This window comes from Jaculus jaculus, chromosome 4 (assembly GCF_020740685.1).
Source record: "Jaculus jaculus isolate mJacJac1 chromosome 4, mJacJac1.mat.Y.cur, whole genome shotgun sequence".
Lineage (NCBI taxonomy): Eukaryota > Metazoa > Chordata > Mammalia > Rodentia > Dipodidae > Jaculus > Jaculus jaculus.
Genome location: NC_059105.1, coordinates 20,281,230 through 20,299,645, shown reverse-complemented (window position 1 = coordinate 20,299,645; position 18,416 = coordinate 20,281,230). Strand labels below are relative to the sequence as shown.

Genomic DNA, 18,416 nt, shown 5'->3' with positions numbered 1-18,416 from the left:
TTGCCTCTTCTCTCCTTGGCTAACCAATTCCTTCAGCTCATCGAGGTCCCTTTCACCTCACCCCAACTCTAGCAATTTAGAGAGAGACTCCCACAGTAGATGGAGCTTCTCCAGCCACCTGGATTGATCTGGAAGGGCAGCGTGGTAAATTCGACAGGGTATTTGAATATTGGCTCTATGGTGTGCCAACTGTCAGTCATCAAGCAAGATTAGTTCTACCATCAGCTGGGCGTGGTGGCGCAGGCCTTTAATCCCAGCACTTGAGGCAGAGGTAGGAGGATCACCGTGAGTTCGAGGCCACCCTGAAACTACATAGTGAATTCCAGGTCAGCCTGGGCTAGAACAAGGCCCTACCTCAAAAAACAAAATAAACAAACAAACAAAAAATTAGTTCTATCATCTGCACTGGGTAAGGAAATAAGAGAACCCACCCAAGAATTAAATGAGAACACACACATTGTACACATCTGTAGTCCTTGCCACACGTAGACTCTCTGTGATCGATAGCTTTTATCGTTCTCACTGTTTCTGCGAAGCGAGCTGCCATTAGGCAGGAAGACTCTGGCCTATGGCTTTACTTAGTGGATAATCATTTTTTCCTTGATGCCCTCATGATATATTTTCATTATATGTTGTTATTTTTTTAAATAAAAGTTGATACATTTGTTTCTCTTATAACCTATGGGATCCTAGTGGTCATACTGAGCCCTCCTAGCTGAATTTACTAACTGAGGGACAGTTCCTTACACACAGACACACACACACCTGAACTACAGGAGCTTTGAAAGAACTGACACGTTTCAGGCAGTGAAGGAATATTGAGACCTACTGTGTGCCAGTCACTGCCCTGGTCACTGGGCATAGTAGGTTTTTACTAAGGGCCTATCTCTGGGACTAGACTTGGAGAATGAGAGCTCAGGTGATTAGCAGGTGGGAATGGGAGAAGGGGAAAGTGTGGGAACTGAGCATGCTCGGTCCCTCTCCTAGCTGCACGTGATGGCCCACTGGGTGGAGGATGGGCTCGCTCACGTTGGTCATGCCACTGATGGAAGAAGTGATGATTTTCACAGTCTCCATGGTGACTTTGTGGACCATCTTCTCCTCTAAGTCCCTCTGATAAAAGCTGTCCCGACGATTTGTCTGCAAGGCAGAATGGAGACATCCCTGCAGGCAGGGCCCTGCCATGGATTCAGGGGTGTCTCCTTGCTCCCAAGGGGCCTCTCTGCCCAGGCACTGAGGATGCTCAGGGCTGTGCACGGATCTCATGCCTGGGTGACATTCACATCTGGTTTGGATCTGCAATAAGTCCCTGCTTTTATACCAGGAGCATCTACACAGGCCTAAGTGGGCACAGCGAGGCTCTCTGCTGGGTGCCTTGGATGCCAAAGCCAGTTGAACCCAGTTCCAGTTGCCTCATGTGTGAATGCTGGGCTCGCTCACCAATTTGTAGGTGGATAAGGTGAGCTGCACAGACACGTATTTCAGACCCCAGCCTTTGATCTTCTCCTGGAAGCCAGACAGAACCAACTGGCTGATGATTCGCAGAATAGCCATCCTTACCTAGGGGACAGGGTGAGGACATGTTGGGGCTCCTGGCAGGGGTCTCTGCACCTAACAACCAGTCCTGTGACATGAGAAAACCTAGGACTTGGGGATGCCTTGGGCTGGAAGGGGCTTTAGGACCCAGTGGGTTACTGCCAACCTGCGCACCTCCCCTTGCCTCATCAGAAGACCTCACTCTGCAATGTTCACACATGCAGTCCTTTCGAGACACTCCCACCCCTTCCAGCTTAGCAGGCCTAGTGGGGTGAACCACCTTTTCTTTAAAATTTATTGATTTATTTGAGAAAGAGGTGGGGAAGAGACAGATATACATAGAGAGAATGGGCACACTAGGGCCTCCTGCCACTGCAAATAAACTCTAGAAACATGAGCCACCTTGTGCATCTAGCTTACATGGGTACTAGGGAATCGAACCCAGGTCCTCGGGCTTTTTAGGCAAGCACCTTAGCCATTAAGCCATCACCCCAGCCCATAAGTCATCTTTTACCCTGAGCGTCCTGAGGCTTAACACAGGGAGAGTCACTGTACGAGGGGGAGGGGGAGACTCAAAACCAGCCTTATCGCTCTCGTCTAGACAGCATTCAGATTTTGAAGTCAGCTCTATTTAAATCTCCAGTTCTGGGCTGGAGAGATGGCTTAGCGGTTAAGCGCTTGCCTGTGAAGCCTAAGGACCCCGGTTCGAGGCTCGGTTCCCCAGGTCCCACGTTAGCCAGATGCACAAGGGGGCGCACGCGTCTGGAGTTCGTTTGCAGAGGCTGGAAGCCCTGGCGCGCCCATTCTCTCTCTCTCCCTCTATCTGTCTTTCTCTCTGTCTGTCACTCTCAAATAAATAAATAAAAAATGAACAAAAAAAATTTAAAAAAAATAAATCTCCAGTTCTAACACTCCTCCCCGCAACCCACAGTCCTTCAAACCACTGTGCAGCCACACCACCCTGGCACCCCCTTCCCAACCGGATCAGCACCCCGAGCTGGCTATGTTGCTGCGGAGTCCCAGACTGTGGTTTTCCGCCAACTTGGGGTCAGTGTGTGTGTGTGTGTGTGGGGGTGCTCCTCTGTTGGTGGTATCACAAGTGCTGAAGATTAGACAAGCTTCTGCCAAGGCAGTAGCCTCTCCCTGCTACAGGGCAGAGTCTGGGCACAAGCACATCACTTGAAAATCCCAGGGCCTGGGTGAGAAGGAGCCGGAGTGTCTGCTCAGGACAAGCCAAGACCAGATCAGATGTTCCATCTGAGGCCTCTGCCCCTCAGAGCCAGCTGCCTGGGTAGGACCCCTTCCCCGTTACCTTGGACCTGGTGTCGGAGAGGGTGTTCTTGACGACCCGGATGGCCAGGTAGATGGTCCTGATGTTCATTTTGGGGTCTGAAAGGGGAAGACTCACCTGGGAGACCGTGGCTCAGACAGGGGACAAGCTGGCATGCCTGTGTGTCACCTGGTGTTCAGTACCCTCCAACTGCCATACGCTCAGAGCACTTCCTCGGGCTTCTCACTGGTCAGGTGTGCCTGGGCACAGCCTTCTTCTCTCAGAACGTGCAGCGGCACCCTGCCCTGCAACCCAGGTTCCCTAGGCTGTTGCTGAATATGAGCCTCCGTGGACCCAGGTGGACTCCCCTGAGGTCAAGGTCCTCACCAGAGCTAGGTCCTCACTGACTCCCCACAGCTGGGTGCAGGGCTGCACAGTACAGCCATGAAGAGTGTGGGCTCCCTGCCAGGCTGCCTCGGGGGGATCCTGGCTCCACCACATCCCAGCTGTGTGACCTCCGGTGAGCTACTGAGCCTATCGGTGCCCCCACTTCTAGTGCGTCACTATGATGAGCAGTGCCTCCCTCCCAGGTCTGCTGAGAGCAAGGAGCCAGCACAGTGCTCCGCCCACACGTGCCAGTGAGGTGCACGTTTGCTGATCTTACCCTGCACAATTTAGGACAGAGCAAGAGTCAGGGAGGTAGGAAAGAGCCCTGAGAAGGTTCTGGAGAGGTCCATAGTGGACTGAGGCACAGTTAGGCATCCAGCTTGATACCACATTCAAGACCAAGAGTTGCTGAGTCACCACTGAGGGAGGAAATGAGAGCAGGTGGAAGTGTGGGTCACCAGGCCCTGGGGGAGAATGCTGGTGGGGTTCAGAGCCTTCACCTCCAGCAGGGAAAGTTCTTGCCTCATCATAAAAATGCTACAGGTTCATCACAAGACTGAAATAAAAAAAAACACTGGTCCTAGCTGGGCATGATGGCGCACGCCTTTAATCCCAGCACTTGGGAGGCAGAGGTAGGAGGATCACCGTGAGTTCAAGGCCACCCTGAGACTCCATAGTGAATTCCAGGTCAGCCTGGGCTAGAGTGAGACCCTACCTTGAAAAAAATACCCTCCCCCCCCAAAAAAACCACTGGTCCTAACTGGATAGGAGAATCCTCCTAAAGCAGTTGGTCATGATTGAATATACTTGTCCATCATGTAACTGAGGCCGTTCTGAGCACACTGTCCTGCCTGGTAGAGTCATACTTGATATAGATCAATGACAAAGTGCATACTTGACCACAACTCTTTTAGTGACTGTGTGATATTCCTTTATGTGGATTCACTATCATTTCTTCCACAAATCCCTGATAGAAAGCCATGGAGATCACTGTCACTTTTAGCACAATGTTATCATAAACACTGTGGTCCAGTTCTCTGGGCAATCCTTCCCTTGGGACAAGTGTCGAGAAGTTGGCTTGTTGGACCCAAGGTTCAGTTCCTATCCAACTGAGCACCCAGACTAGCTTAGCAATTGAAACCCTTCAACAAAAGGTGAAGGTGGTTTCCCACAACCTCAGGGTGAGGAGTAAGGGCTGTACCCATCCCCAAACCTGCTTTTGTAAATGGAGTTTTATTGAATATAGTTATGCTTAGCATTTTACAACTGCTTTTGCTATACCGAGTTTAATAATCATCACAGAAACTGTGTGGCTTGCCATGCATCCATGCATATGTCTTTAATCCCAGAATTTGGGAGGCAGTGGTAGAAGGATTGCTGTGAGTTCAAGGCCACCCTGAGACTACAGAGTGAATTTGAGGTCAGCCTGGACTAGAGTGAGACCCTACCTTGAAATACCAAAAAATAAAAGAAAGGAAGGAAGAAACTGGGTGGCTTGCAAAACCAAAAATATTTTAGCTAGCTGGCCTTTTGGAAAAATAAGCCAGGCCAATTGATATTTTTGCCATCTCTGTCCATCAAGGAGGAGGAAAGGGTCTCATTGTCACTTACATGTTCATTTCTCTGAGAGAGGGGCTCAGTGTCAGTGGGAGGTCCCTCTTATACAGTCACCTCAGCCACGCACTACCGGAAGGCAGGCAGCTTTGATGCTCAGTGGAAACTGCCCAGGCTCTTCTGGCCATTATGTGCCTGCAGAGCCATGTAATGTCCACAGAGGGCACCCTGCTCAAATTCATGTGGAGTTGCCCTAGACAGCGGCCTTTGATGCCAAGGCTAGGGATAGATTTGGGGCATTGGAATTAGAGTCGGGTGCTGAAGGTGGGCATCCATTGTGTGGGGTTTATGGGCCATGCTTGCATGGTAGTTCATTGTATGAGCCAGCCTTTGACCAAACCCCTGAGGTCAGTAGCAGGATTGAGGCTAACAGGGTGAAAGTCGAACTCAGAGGGTGATGTTGGGACGGCCACGGTGCTGGTTAGGTTCAAGGTTAGAAAATGTAAAGCAGGCCAAGACGCTTGGCCCAGTCAGCAATGTCTGAAAACAGGACACCAGCAGCAGCTCAGAACCAGGAGGCACAGCCTCCCCTCCCCCACCTGTCCATCCAGCCTGCCCGTCTCCACTCACCATCCGCGCTCACCACCGCCCGGATGAGGGCCAGCGTCCCGACACGGATGGCCTCCTTGCTCAGCTCCACCTGGCTGAAGCAGAACCTCATGAGCTCCTTGGGGTAGGAGCGAGCTGCAGAGGGGGAAGGAACGCATCAGTCACGGCTGCTGGGCCGGGATGACGGCTTCAGTTCCTGAGCGCCCAGGGCCTGAGCCCCCCTGGGCTCTGCAGACCTCACCCAGGGCCACGAAGCAGTGCACGATCTCCGTCAGATTCTGACTGCTGAACTGGTGCTGGGCTGGGGCCTTGGTGCACACCTAGGATGGGGAGATCACAGGGGCTACCGGGCAGTGCCTGCCCCACCCCCCAGTGGGATGTGGGAGGCAAGCCAGCTCTCTTAGCCACCTCCTGCTGACCCACCCCAGGAAGGGCCTCACTGGCCTCCTCACCTGGGTGTGCAGTTCTGTGAAAATGGGCTGCAGCAGCATTGGGGGTATGGGAGTGTTGGTGGTGACCGACATTTCTAGAATCTGCCTCAAGACCTGCAGTGGATGGACAGATGGCTGGTTGCAGGTGACCGTCCACTGACGTAGGTACACTCTACCAGGGATGCTCAGCCTTTTGATAGTGTGACGCTGTGTTATCGCCTACAAATTTCACACTTGAAAACCGAATTATCAAGTTACCAAAAAGGAAACCTAATAACTTTTTAAGGCACGGCGATTAGGCCTGCTGACGCCTGTTCTCCCTGCACCTTTGGGGACTGTGGTGATTTGAATGAGGTGACCCTTATAAACTCATGTGCTTGGTCCCTGGGTTGAGGGAATTTGGGAGGTGGAGACTTGCTGAATAAGGTGTGTTGTTGGGGGTGTGTTACATAGCCAGCACCCCTTGCCATAGTTTGGCTCCCTCTTTTGCTGTTGTTTTCCACCTGCGGTGGCAGAGGTGATGTCCAGCCTCTGTTCATGCCATGCTTTCCCCTGCCATCGTGAGCTTCCCCTTGAGTCTGTAAGCCAAAATAAATTCTCTCCTCCCATAAGCTACTTTTGGTCAGGTGCTTATCCCAGTAACCAGAAAGTAACTGCAAGAGGGACCCAGGTTCCCTAAGTCTGATCCTCACCTGCGTGATAAAGAGGGCCTCCAGGCCACCCTGGAACTCAGCCAGCAGCAGAGGGATGTAGTCGTAGACCTGTTCCCGCAGGTCATCGTTGGGCAGGAGGAGGCTCAGCATGGGCTTCAGGGATTTGATGACCCCCAACTTCACCTGCACAGAAAGTGAGGTTCCAGGGCCCCAGCAAGGCCACGACCTCAGGCCCAGCCATACAGTCTGAGGCCTCCATACAGCCTTACACAGAAGGGACTCAGGACAGAGTCCAGGCCTCTCTCTAAGGCCTCCGCTCATGGCCGCATGGCTAGACCGCCTGATGTGGGTCCCACTCAGGAACCAGTGGCCTTGAGTACATGCTTAACACTGTGTAAAGGTGTCCTGTCCTGTAGGGTTGTCATGGAAACAGCTTCTACAGACAGAGAGTGCCAGCATGGGACAAGTGTCCTCACACACCAAGACCCCACCTAACACTTCTCTGGGGGGAAAATAAAGTCTTGTGGGTCCACGCCACTACATAACACCTGCTGGACCCCAGGCTCCCTGAGACCCCAGAAATGAGGTTGGACCCAGAGACCCCCAGTGTGGAAAGTGGGGGGCTCTCCAGGAAGGTCATGTCTCACCTCGAGATTGTGGTGGCGCAGCCACACGGTCACAAAGTAGCGATACATGGGAAAGAGCTTGACAGCGAACTGCTCCTCAGTCATCACCGGGTACAGGCTGTCCTCCAGGTGCCGCAGGTAAAACTGCACCGTCTCACAGAAGGTCTCCATGGCTGCCGGCAGCGGGACAGGAAGATGGGGCCAGAGTGGCCAGGGGGTGAAGCCACACTTTACCAGCCCGCTAAGACCCTCCTCTCTGCCCTGTCAGCCCCTCTGATTCCACCCCCTTAGGTGGATGCAGGGTCAAGGGTGGCATCTGGAGTGACTATCCCCCATCATGAGGATTCCTCCAGTGTAGACAGCATCAAATACACCAACCTCTTTTTTTCTCAAGCATGTGGATTTCTTGGCTCATACCACTGTTAAGTGACCAAATCTTGGAGCAAGGTTGAAATAGCATCAAAGATCTTCTCTGAGACAAGCCCCAATGGAGAGCACTTTCCAACCCTGCTTTACCTACAAATGTCCATTACTCTTGTCTGGCCTTCTGAAATGCTTAAGTATAGAGTAAGCTGGAACCAGAGTGGAGGCCATAAAGGTACTCACATGTCTCAGCCACCTGGCCCCAAGAGAATGGATCACAGGCCAAGCCAAGTAGGAGACTGAGCCAATTGTTTGCGCAAAAGAAATTAACAACCTTTAAACCGGGTGTGGTGGTGCACACCTTTAATCCCAGCACTTGGGAGGCAGAGGTAAAAGATAGCCATGAGTTCAAGGCTACCCTGGGACTATATAGTAAATTGCAGGTCAGCCTGAGCTAGAGTGAAACCTACCTCAAAAAAAAAAAAAAAAAAAAAAAGAAAAAGAAATTGACATTTATTTCTGTTGTTTTTTTACTTTTGTTCCTTCCTCTAGCACCCTGATCAAGCCAGACCTGCAGGCCCAAGTGGGACACGTACCACTACAGATCACCTGGCGCATCTTGGCTTCATTGGCAAGTCTCAGCATTGTAAATATGGTTGCCAGGGTGATGCCCATGTACGGCATGAACTCAAACACTGTGGGATGGAGAGAGGACACATGTCAGGGAAGGAGTGAGGTGGGAGAAGGCAGAGAGGTCGTGATTACTCCCTCCTGCACTGCCTGCATACTATATAGTACAGAGCCAGGAACCCCTGTGCTATGGCGGGCATCACAGGAAACAGCGTGGGGTCAGCTTAAGGAATGAGCTAAAAGTAGGAGAAAGGGAAAAGAAGATAGGCAGGAGAGCAGGAACAGGGCCCAAGGGAGGGACAGAGGATCAGGGAAGGAGACAGGGGGAGGGGACACAGAGACTCATTGTCTCAGGGGCATGTGTCGGACTCCTGAGAGGTCCCCCAGTGTTGCAGTTACTTTCCTGTTGCTGGGACAAAACACCTGACCAGAAGCAGCTGATGGGAGGAAAAGGGTTTATTTCAGGCTTATATGTTCAGGGGGGAAGTTTTACTATGGTGAGGAGGAAGCATCCATAACAGGAGCAGGAAGCTGGCTCACCTCTTGTGTGACATGCTAGTTTGAATCAGGTGTCCCCCATAATCTCAAGCGATTTGAAATGTCAGTCCCCAGCTGGCGGCAGTTTGGAAGGTGGAGCCTTTCTGGCAAAGCTGTGTTTCTGGGGATCGGCTTTGAGGTGTTATAACCAGCTCCCCTGTGCCATAGTTCAACTCACTCTCTTGCTATCTTCCATCTGCTGTGGCAAGAAGTGATGCCCATGCCATGTTTTCCCTGCCACCACGAATCCTCCCCTGAGGCTGTAAGCCAATATAAACCCTTTCCTCTTGCTAGCTGCTTTTCTCAGATGTTTCGTACAGGCAATAAGGTGACCTCAACATTGCGTATCCAGATGGAAGTAGTGAAAGCACTGGGCTTACAGGAGGGTTAATAAGCCTCAAGGTCTTCCCCCAGTGACACGCCCCTCCCAAAGGCTCCTCCTCCCAAAGGCTCCACCAGCCAGCTGAATCACAAGCACATGGGGCTATGGGGGGCCTTTCACATTCAAACCACCATGTCCAGTATCCTTGGTTCTTTGATGGATGGTGGCAGACAAGAGTGACTGAGAGAGGGCAAAAGGCCCAGATATAGAAGGAAAAAAAAAAATCCCATGACAGAGCCCTCCACCCCTCCCCAGGCTTGTTCCTCCTTCTAATCCTAGTCTCTCCACTGATACTGACTGTGCAACCCTGCCTGCCTCAGATTCAGCGATGAAATCGTGTGCATTTCCAATGGTAAAATAGTGGAATCCATCCACATGTGCCTGCCTGGCTGGGCCTCTCCCTCTGAGTCTTTGATGTTAGTACCATAGGCCCAGGCCCTCCTTTGAACCTCTACTTCCCATCCCCATTTCTCCTCCACCCAGCTAGGCCTCTGTTCCTAACAGGTCACAGAGCTTCTCGCTACTCCAACATGGTCATGCTGTTCCTGGGCAGAAATGGGCACTCTGGTGCCTAGACCCTTTCTGGACTGCAGGTGGTTCCGACTTGTGAGGGTCTGCTCTGCATTCTGCAAAAGTGACCCGCGGTCAGTGGAAGCCACAGTTCCACCTTTGACTTGGAACCTTCTCCTGAGCTGGTTGGAGATACGAGAGCACTCATCTCACAGCCTCGGGAAGCGCACTGCTATGTAGAGAAGGAGGTGCAGCCCACTGCGCACCTATACTAGACTGTCAGTGGGTCAGGTGGACTCTATGCTTTGCCTGAAGGGTATTTTACCTTTGCAATCATAAACCGAGGAGCATCAGTACACCCTTATCCCAGAAGCCTCACACCACTCGGCCAGTACTCTTGAGATGTCTCCTAAGATGTCTCCGTGACAAGGACCCTACATGCTGGGCTCCTGCTCCCAGCTCCTCCCTCTCTATTCTCACTTACTAGGTGACAATGACCTTGAACATCACCTGCAAGCCAAGGCTACAGGAAGAACATTCCTAGGCCTGCCCTCGGACTTCTGCATCCATAAATCTACTGACAACCTGACCTCTCAGCTGGGATCCCTCTCAAAACTGATCTTCTGTTTGAATCCTTGAACTTTCTCCCTAGGTTTCTTGTCTTGGGAGTGACCCCCGTCTTCCCTCTCGACTCAATGCACCAGCAAGTTCCATCAGCCAGGGCCCATCCATTGCTGCCTGCTGTCTACCAAATGCATCCCAGTCCAACCACCATCCCTCCCTCTGCACACCTTCCAGCTCTTCTCTATGCACACAGTGGCTGGAGCATGCTTCCTGGAACCTCAGGGTCATCAGATCACACTGCAGCTCAGAGGCTTCACTAGCCTCCTAGAGCCCTTAGTGAAGCCCAGACTCCTGGGAGCACTGGCCTTGCCTATCTGTCCCTCTCACTCACTGCCAAACAAAACAAAACAAACAACTAAAAAAACCATTGCCTCACTCTGCACCTCCAGCCATAGTCACCTCTCAGTTCTTCAAAGCAACCCAGTTCTTTCCTGCCCTGGGACCTTTGCAAAGGGTGTTCACTCCCAGTGGAATGTTCTCTGTGTCCTGTTCTTCACAGGAACACCTTTGGGTCTTAGCTGGAGTGTGATCACTCACCTGGGGAGTCTCCCCTCATCCTGGTCTCCAACGGCCATTGGTCTGCACTCATATCTGTCATGTGATCTTACACACATCTCTTTTCCTGTTTATTTGTATCTAGTCCCCCGCCCTCAGGAAGGGGACCCACAGCTTTCATTCATCACTGGGGCCCATGCCACCTGGAACAGAGCTCAACGCACGTTTATGAAAGGAGGAGAGAAGCAGAAAGAGATGAAGACAGGTGAGAAGACAGAAAACAATAGGGCAGAGAGCAAGAGAGGAGGAAGGAGAAAGGTGGAGGAGGAAAGAGGAATAAAAGGAAAAGAGACAGGATTCTAACAGTGGGAAACAGATGTATGGGGACGAAAGGAAGTAATCCTACAGAGAAGGGAGGGAAATGGAAGAGTGTGGGCTCAGAAACCAGCAGAGGCTGTCGTATGGAGACCAGCAAGTGTCCCTGGGCCGGGATCAGAGCCATACCGTTGCTGTGGGCCATCTTGGCCAAGGTGACAATGACGAACTCATCGGTGAGGTCTAGGGGCTTGAGGTGGTGCTGCAGCTCGTACATGACCAAGCTGAAGTGGTTTCGGGACAGAGCCACCAGAGTGTCACTGGCCGCCTCTGCCTTCTCACAGCTCTCCTGCTGCAGGAGACAGAAAAGGTGCCACCACGGGCTGGGTCTCTGTAAGACCCACCTGGAGTCGTACCTCTCCCCTCCTGGTTTCTTTGGGCTCAGCCTGCCTCAGCGCCATCCCAGGTCAAGCCCACCGGCGGGCACCCAGGCACAGTGCAGCGCAGGTCCAGATACCTCGGGGAGGTCCCTCATCTCTTGGGAGGCAATGGCCAGCAGCCTCTGCACGCAGTTCTCCTCCAGCTCCCCCTCCTGCCGGATAATCTCCTGCAGGGTGCTGTAGATGTTCACCTTGCGCTGGGTGGATATCTGCAAAGCAAGCAGGGCAGGTGGCAGGGGGACGGCTCTTGTCCCCGCCCCATCATGCTACCTTCTGTCCCTCTCTTCCTCCTCTTTTGCACCCCGTGTGGAGAAGATGACCACTGCCTTCTAGATAGATTACAGGTGTGCTTGTGTACGCTCTATGTTCCACACACAAAAAAGCAGAATTTTCTTCATCCCCACTAATCAGCTTCACTCCCGTGGGAGTCACATCACCACACTGAGAACGCATCTCTAGAGGTCCAAAGCAAATTCAAGGAGGCTGATAGGCTCAATTTGCACTTTGCTTCACCCAGAAAAATGATGCTGAGGCCAGCCTTTAGGTAAAGGGGCTGGAGAGACAGCTTAGCAGTTAAGGCATTTGCCTGCAAAGCCAAGGGACTCAGGTTCAGTTCCCCAGTACCCACGTAAGCCAGATGCACAAGGGGGCATACACATCTGAAGTTCATTTGCAGTGGCTATGGGCCCTGGTGTGCCCATTCTCTCTCTCTCTCCTTCCTCTCTCTCTTTCTCAAATAAATAAATAAATAAATAAATAAATAAATAAATAAATAAAAGTAAATTATATTTTAAAAAAGAATAATGCTTAGAGAGCTGAAGAGATGGCTTAGCAGTTAAGGTTCTTGTCTGCAAAGCCAAAAGACCCACGTTGGATTCCCCAGGAGCCAAGCCAGATGCACAAGATGGTGTACGTGTCTGGAGTTTGTTTGCAGTGGCTGGAGGCCCTGATGCACCCTTTTTCTCTCTCAAAAAAAAAAAAAAAAAAAAAAAGAGAATACTTAGAGCTGGGCCTGGTGCACACTGTTAATCCCAGCATTTGGGAGGCAGAGGTAGGAGGATCAACATGAGTTCAAGGTCACTCTGAGACTATATACTGAATTTCAGGTCAGCCTGAGCTAGAGTGAAACCCTACCTTGAAAAACAAAAAAGAAAAACACTTACTGACCATGGTGTGTACTCACAATAGCCCATGACACAGATTCAGTGCAAATGCCCATGAGTGCATGGGTGGATAAAGAAAATGCGACGTGTGTGCATATATACACAAATACAGTTCACATACGGTATCCATAAAAGATAAAATTCTGTCACTCGTGACAGCATGAAGGGCCTGGAAGACATTGTGTGAAGTCAAATGAGGCAGGTATAGAAAGACAAACCCCTCAAGTTCTCGCTCACATGTGGAATATACGAGTTGATCACAGGCTGGGGGGAATGGCTCAGTGAGTAAAATGCTTACAGCAGGCTCCTACTATCCAGGTAAAAGGGACATGAGGCAGTTCGGCCCATAATCTCAGCACTGGGAGGGCAGAGATAAGAGCATCCCTGAGAGATGCCGGCTCACTAGTTGTGGTTTGAATCAGACGTCTCCCATAAACTCGTGTGTCCTGAATGCTTGAGGAAGAGGATGGTGGGGATCAGCTACGCAGCTCGGGTACAACTTCAGGCACCCTCCATAGCCGCCCCTCCCCCAATCTCCAACGCCGGCAACCACCGGAGACCTGGGGAAGGGAGACCCGCTTCACTGCATCCAGCACAGGTGGTCAGAGCAGTGGACTCACCGGCCGCTAGCCTGGCCGAGACCACAGCACTGGAAAGAGGGACCTAAGTGGACACGCAACATGGCAGAGACCAAAGCCATCCCAAAAGGAAACAGGGTCTGCGTAGACCAGGTCAGGATCTGCCAGAAACAACTGGTATACAGGCCTGCGGTGGAGGTGCTAATTGCGCCTTCCACGTCAGGGCAGGTTATGTCTTACGTCTGACTGATGGTTGGCTTTGCCATTCTTAAACAAGCTGTATTTGGGGGTTGCCCTTTGTGGCTTCCTGATTCATAGTGCCTTTGTCTTCTTCCTCAGTCACTCATGGGGCAGGGTTGCTCTCCGCCCCAAGGTGACCTGGGACACTTGACGGACCAGAAATCTCAGCCTCCCAGTTGGCAGGATTAAGGGTGTGGGGTGACATAGACCCTTAGGGACTTTGATTTTGTTAGATGATCTGTCTGTTTTAATCTCCACTCTTACATAAATGCTCCCTGCTGGTTTTGATTAAATGTGTATTTTGTTCAGTTGAATTTGCCTGTCTTTTGCTCCACACAGCCTACGAGAACACTTGTATACCAGGCAAACCCAACACCTCGGGTCACTTCTGCTATTACTCTGGAAGTCATTAAGAGTCACACCTGGCCCCTTACACTCCTACCCTGAAGATATAATGTCGGATTTATACATCTAAGAATACTGCAGATAATTAGAAAAGCCAAACATCAAATTAACCCCAAATGCAAAAATCTCTACATTGTAATTCAAGAAACACAAAATAATCAAGACAATATACTTCCACCAAAGTTAAAAAAAAATACAGAAGAGCCTTCCTCTCTCCCTCTCCCCCCCCTCTTTTCTCTCTTTCTCTCCATCCCCACTGCAAGCACAGTGACAGGGCAGCTGCCTGCAAGGCTGGAAGAGCCTCAGCAGGGACTGTGTCTGCCCCTTGACCTTGGACTTCTGCACTCCAGAACAGACGATAGCATCAACTTCCATTCTTTCCCCCGTGCATTCACGTGGTAACAGCCTGAACAGCTAACCCAGAGTGCAGGCTCCAGCCAGGTGCCTCTCAACCCCAGCATGCCACAGCAGAAACCTGAGCAGCCCGGCCTCTGGTGTCACCTTTCTCTGCTCTTCAGCACCCAGCACCACCGTGCCCACGATGGTCAGAAACGTGTGCTGAGTAGCAGCAGATGGACACCCGGGCAGCCCAAGGTGGCTGGTCTCAGAGGACGGAGTGACCCTACCTCGGGCACCTGCAGGCAGCGGATGAGAGCGTTCACCACCACAGAGGGATGGGTGGTGGCCTTCTCTGTGATTATCACGGAGGCCAGTGTCTTGCGCATGTCCACACCTACCCCCGTGGTGTCCATCTTCGCTGACTCAGTCTCCATGATGTTTAAGAGGTTGGTGACTTGTTGGAAGGTACCTGATACAGAGATGGCACAGGGATGGTTTTGAGGCATATCCCGGGCCTCGCCCACCCCTGGCACGGTGCCAGCTTCATCTGTGGCCTCCTGCCATGGTGAGACTCGGGCAGGGGCTGCCTTGAGGGAGGGAGTGGCCCAGAGGTGCAGCAATGCAGGGCTATGAGCATCTGCTTACCATCGTCCTGGGGTTCTGGAAGTTCCAGGCACTCTGGTTCCTCCACCATATCATCAGTCAAGTCAGTGTCTGCTTCGGCCATGTCGTCAAGCTCCTTTCAGATTGATGAGATATGTAAAATACTCAGTGCGGTAACCCTCACTAAGATGACCCCCAATAGTTCACACCCTCATTTATTCCCCCCCCCCCACTTGAGTATGAGTGTTCATTCTAACCCAGGAAGGCAAACAGGAGGTGTCCCATCTCAGCTGGGTAACATCAGACAGCAGTACTTGTGTAAAGTGTCTCCCTTGAGTAGGTTACATGGTTGACAAAGGTGACAAGAAGTCACCTTCATGGGGACACCATTCACATAAGACTCTGTCTTAGCAAATGGGAAAATTCCGCTATTATTGAAAAGGAAGCTGCTGCGATGGGAGTTGTCTGTTTATCGAGAGGCTGTGTGGTAAGATACTGGGGGATTCAATACTGTAGTCACAAGAAACTGAATTCTGCCAATAGTCACGTTGCCCTTGGAAGAAGTCTTTGAGCTCCAGAAAGGAATATAGCCCAGTCCTCTGAGACCCTGAGCAAAGGACCCAGCTAAGTCACATCCGACTCCTGCCCCCCACCCCACAGAAACTCTCCTTACACATGGTGGTCTTGGAAGGCACTAACTTGGTGATAATTACCCAATACTGCTGGTTCAGAAGGCCCTTCCTGTGCTGCAGTGACCATACACAAGCACGAACTACTCTCTCTCACTTCAAGGGCTCTTCAGCCCCATGCTTCTTAAGGGCCTACATGCCAACACAGATATGCAGGGGAGGACGAAAGCTCCTCCCTCCTCCCTCCTCAAACCTGTCTCAGGCCTTTTCCCACCCTGTCAACCCTCCTTCATGAAAATCCTCTAAAGAGCTACTCTGGGCCCCTAAATGCTGACCTTTTTACAGAGTCCTCTGGTGGGTAGAACAAAAAATTTACCATGAGAAAAATTTCTGCTCTTTGCCTAATATTCATCAAAAGAAATAAGAGCAATGGTCAAATCCATTGTCCAAGTGAGATAGCTGGGCTCCTCCATGAGAGCACCCATGACGACCAGGGCTCCTGCAGGGAGGGGTTCTCACCAGAACCACCACCGTTAGACCCCACGCCCTTGGAACTCTGAGATCCAACTGCCTCCCTGACCCCGTATCAAGCAGGGTATGAGCTTGGGACTGGGGATTCAAGCGCTATATCATGTTGCCATTAAACATTTCTATATCCACAGGTATGTGAGATGTATGGTGGCCGGTTTGGGAATCAGAAATGGGAGTAGGGGTGATTCACACCCAATTCCTGAAGCAGTGGAGCCCAGGACCTAGAGGTGGTCAGAGCATCTGGGAGAGGAGAGACAGGGATGACGCTGAGGTGGTGGGAAAGGACTCTTCCGTGGCATGGATTGGCTCATGCACAGGAATGTGCCTCCACTAGCAGGATACTTAGAAGATAAGGAACTACAAAGACAGATAAGAGAATGGGTACCCTCTTCTCTAAATAAAAAGTGGGCCCCAAAATATCTTCCCATCACTTACATCTCAGAGATATGGTCCAGACCACTGGCTTATATAGTGAAAAGACATCAGCTTTGGGAGAATCCTCCAGGCATCACAGGGCACAGGAGACATGGAGCTTCGTGAGGTTTCTTGGTTAAATTCCACTTTGTTTACTCATCCTGCCAAGCAGGAGTTCCTACCCCTCCACTCGATCACTCTCACTCCAGGGACTCGTGTTTCCAGCAGTGCCTGCTTCTACTTCATGGAATCTGGACGGTTAGAAGATGAGTTTCCACACATCACACCGCACACATCCTTCCCATGAATCCCTGCCTTGTTCTAGCTCTTCCCAGTGGAGACCCTTCAGTCAGCACAAAATAAGAGTCCATGCGCCCCTGTTTTACACCACCCCCTTTCCACTGTCTCCTGTCCCTCCCCCTGTGCCTTCTCTTCGCTTTCAACGATCACTCAAGTCATGTGATTGCACATACCTTGATTTCAGGCCTACTGAGGGCAGCGGAGTGTGGTCTCCATGCCTGAGGTGGGTGCCAGGCAGGAGCACATGCCTTTGTCCTCTGGGGATCTTTGGACACAGCATGTAAATGAATGTGGACTGAGGGGCAGAAAAGAGTGTGTTTGCAGTTGGTGTATAACAAACTACCTTAAAACTCAATGTCTGCAAGAACCCTTGTTGTTGTCACAAGTCCATGGGTCACCTAGCTGGTGGAGCTCATCTGAGCATGTCTGGCCATGCACATTGGGGATGCTCATGAACATGATGGTCAATGGATGGCTCAGGTCTGGCTGGGGCCTGAGATGAGGGTGACTGAGGTGCCATGTAGCAGGCTGTCCCAGGGAGAAGTGAAACCTAAGGGCCTCTGGGAGTTAGTACTTGCAACCAGACTCATCACCTCCCTCAGTCGAGACCAGTTACCAGCTAATCAGGACTCAAAGGTAGAGAAATAGAAATTCCTCTTTGAGGAGAAGAGTTGCGAAATCATTCTGGAAGGATGTGACTCTCAGGGGTGTGCAGAAAGGGGCCAACTTTTAAAATAACACACAGAATGAGTGTGTAAGGCATGGCAAAGAGTGCAATGTCCTTGAACAAGTAATCTAGATAGGACACTATGACATGATGTCACTGGGAAATAAGTCAAGTCTTCTGGTTTTCTAAGATGAACAGACTTTTTTTCTGATTATGACAATGAAGTTGGACTCACACATTTCACAAAGTCAGCCTCTAGTACTTGCTCCCACTCTACTGAGCTTTCCATCTGTTTCCATGGGAGCTGGTCAGGAAATAAGAAATAAGCTTACATGCATGCACTTAATAAGCCTTTTCTCAGATTGGGGAGATGACTCAGTGGTTAAAAGCACTTACTTGCAAAGCCTGCCAGCCCAGGGCTCAGGTTTGAGCCCCTAGTACCCACATAAAGCAGATGCACAAAGTGCACATGCATCTGGAGTTTGTTTGCAGGGGCAAGAGGCTCTGGTATGCCCATTCTTCCCCACCTATCTCTCTGTCAAATAAAAATAAATAAATAAATAAATAAATAAATTTTTTTTTCAGTTTTTGGTTTTTCAAGGTAGGGACTTACTCTAGACCAGGCTGGCCTAGAATTCACTATGTAGTCTCTGAGTGGCCTTGAACTCATAGTGATCCTCTTACCTCAGCTTCCCAAGTGCTGGGATTAAAGGCATGTACCACCATGCCCACCTAGAAATTTTTATTTTTTGTAAGAACCTTTTTATATGTTAGCTTCCTGTTTTTTTTTTTTTTTTATTTGGTTTTTCGAGGTAGGGTCTCACTGTAGCCCAGGCTGACCTGGAATTCACTATGGAGTCTCAGGGTGGCCTTGAACTCATAGCAATCCTCCTACCTCTGCCTCCCGAGTGCTGAGATTAAAGGCATGCGCCACCACGCCCGGCTAAGTCAGCTTTTTATAAGTTAGTATTTCCTTAGAGTAACATGAAGCTGATTTATGGAGAAAATTGGTACCCTGGAGTGAGATAATTATTATAATTACATTTGAAGTTGTGAAAGAACTCTTGGAGTTGGTTAATGGAAAAAAGCTCAGAAGAATTGGAAGAATAGGCTAGAGGCCTAGAATCCAACAAGAGGGTCATTATGGCCAATTCTGGTGAGGTCCGAGAAGATCTGAGCACCAAT

At 50.7% G+C, this 18,416-nt stretch overlaps 1 protein-coding gene across 1 annotated transcript in view; it reads right to left on the bottom strand.

The window, feature by feature from the left end:
• Mroh2a (maestro heat like repeat family member 2A) overlaps positions 1-14,814 on the bottom strand; it is a 50,849-nt gene extending 36,035 nt beyond the window's left edge. The window contains exons 1-13 of the mRNA XM_012949593.2: positions 14,733-14,814; positions 14,375-14,556; positions 11,440-11,571; positions 11,112-11,274; positions 8,026-8,124; positions 7,088-7,239; positions 6,480-6,623; positions 5,809-5,901; positions 5,598-5,676; positions 5,378-5,491; positions 2,849-2,925; positions 1,441-1,560; positions 1,030-1,140 (exon numbers count right to left, since the gene is read on the bottom strand). Coding sequence (XP_012805047.2) covers positions 1,030-1,140; positions 1,441-1,560; positions 2,849-2,925; positions 5,378-5,491; positions 5,598-5,676; positions 5,809-5,901; positions 6,480-6,623; positions 7,088-7,239; positions 8,026-8,124; positions 11,112-11,274; positions 11,440-11,571; positions 14,375-14,556; positions 14,733-14,814 — 1,548 coding nt within the window. The remainder of the gene's footprint in view (positions 1-1,029; positions 1,141-1,440; positions 1,561-2,848; positions 2,926-5,377; positions 5,492-5,597; positions 5,677-5,808; positions 5,902-6,479; positions 6,624-7,087; positions 7,240-8,025; positions 8,125-11,111; positions 11,275-11,439; positions 11,572-14,374; positions 14,557-14,732) is intronic.
• Between the last annotated feature and the right edge of the window lie 3,602 nt (positions 14,815-18,416).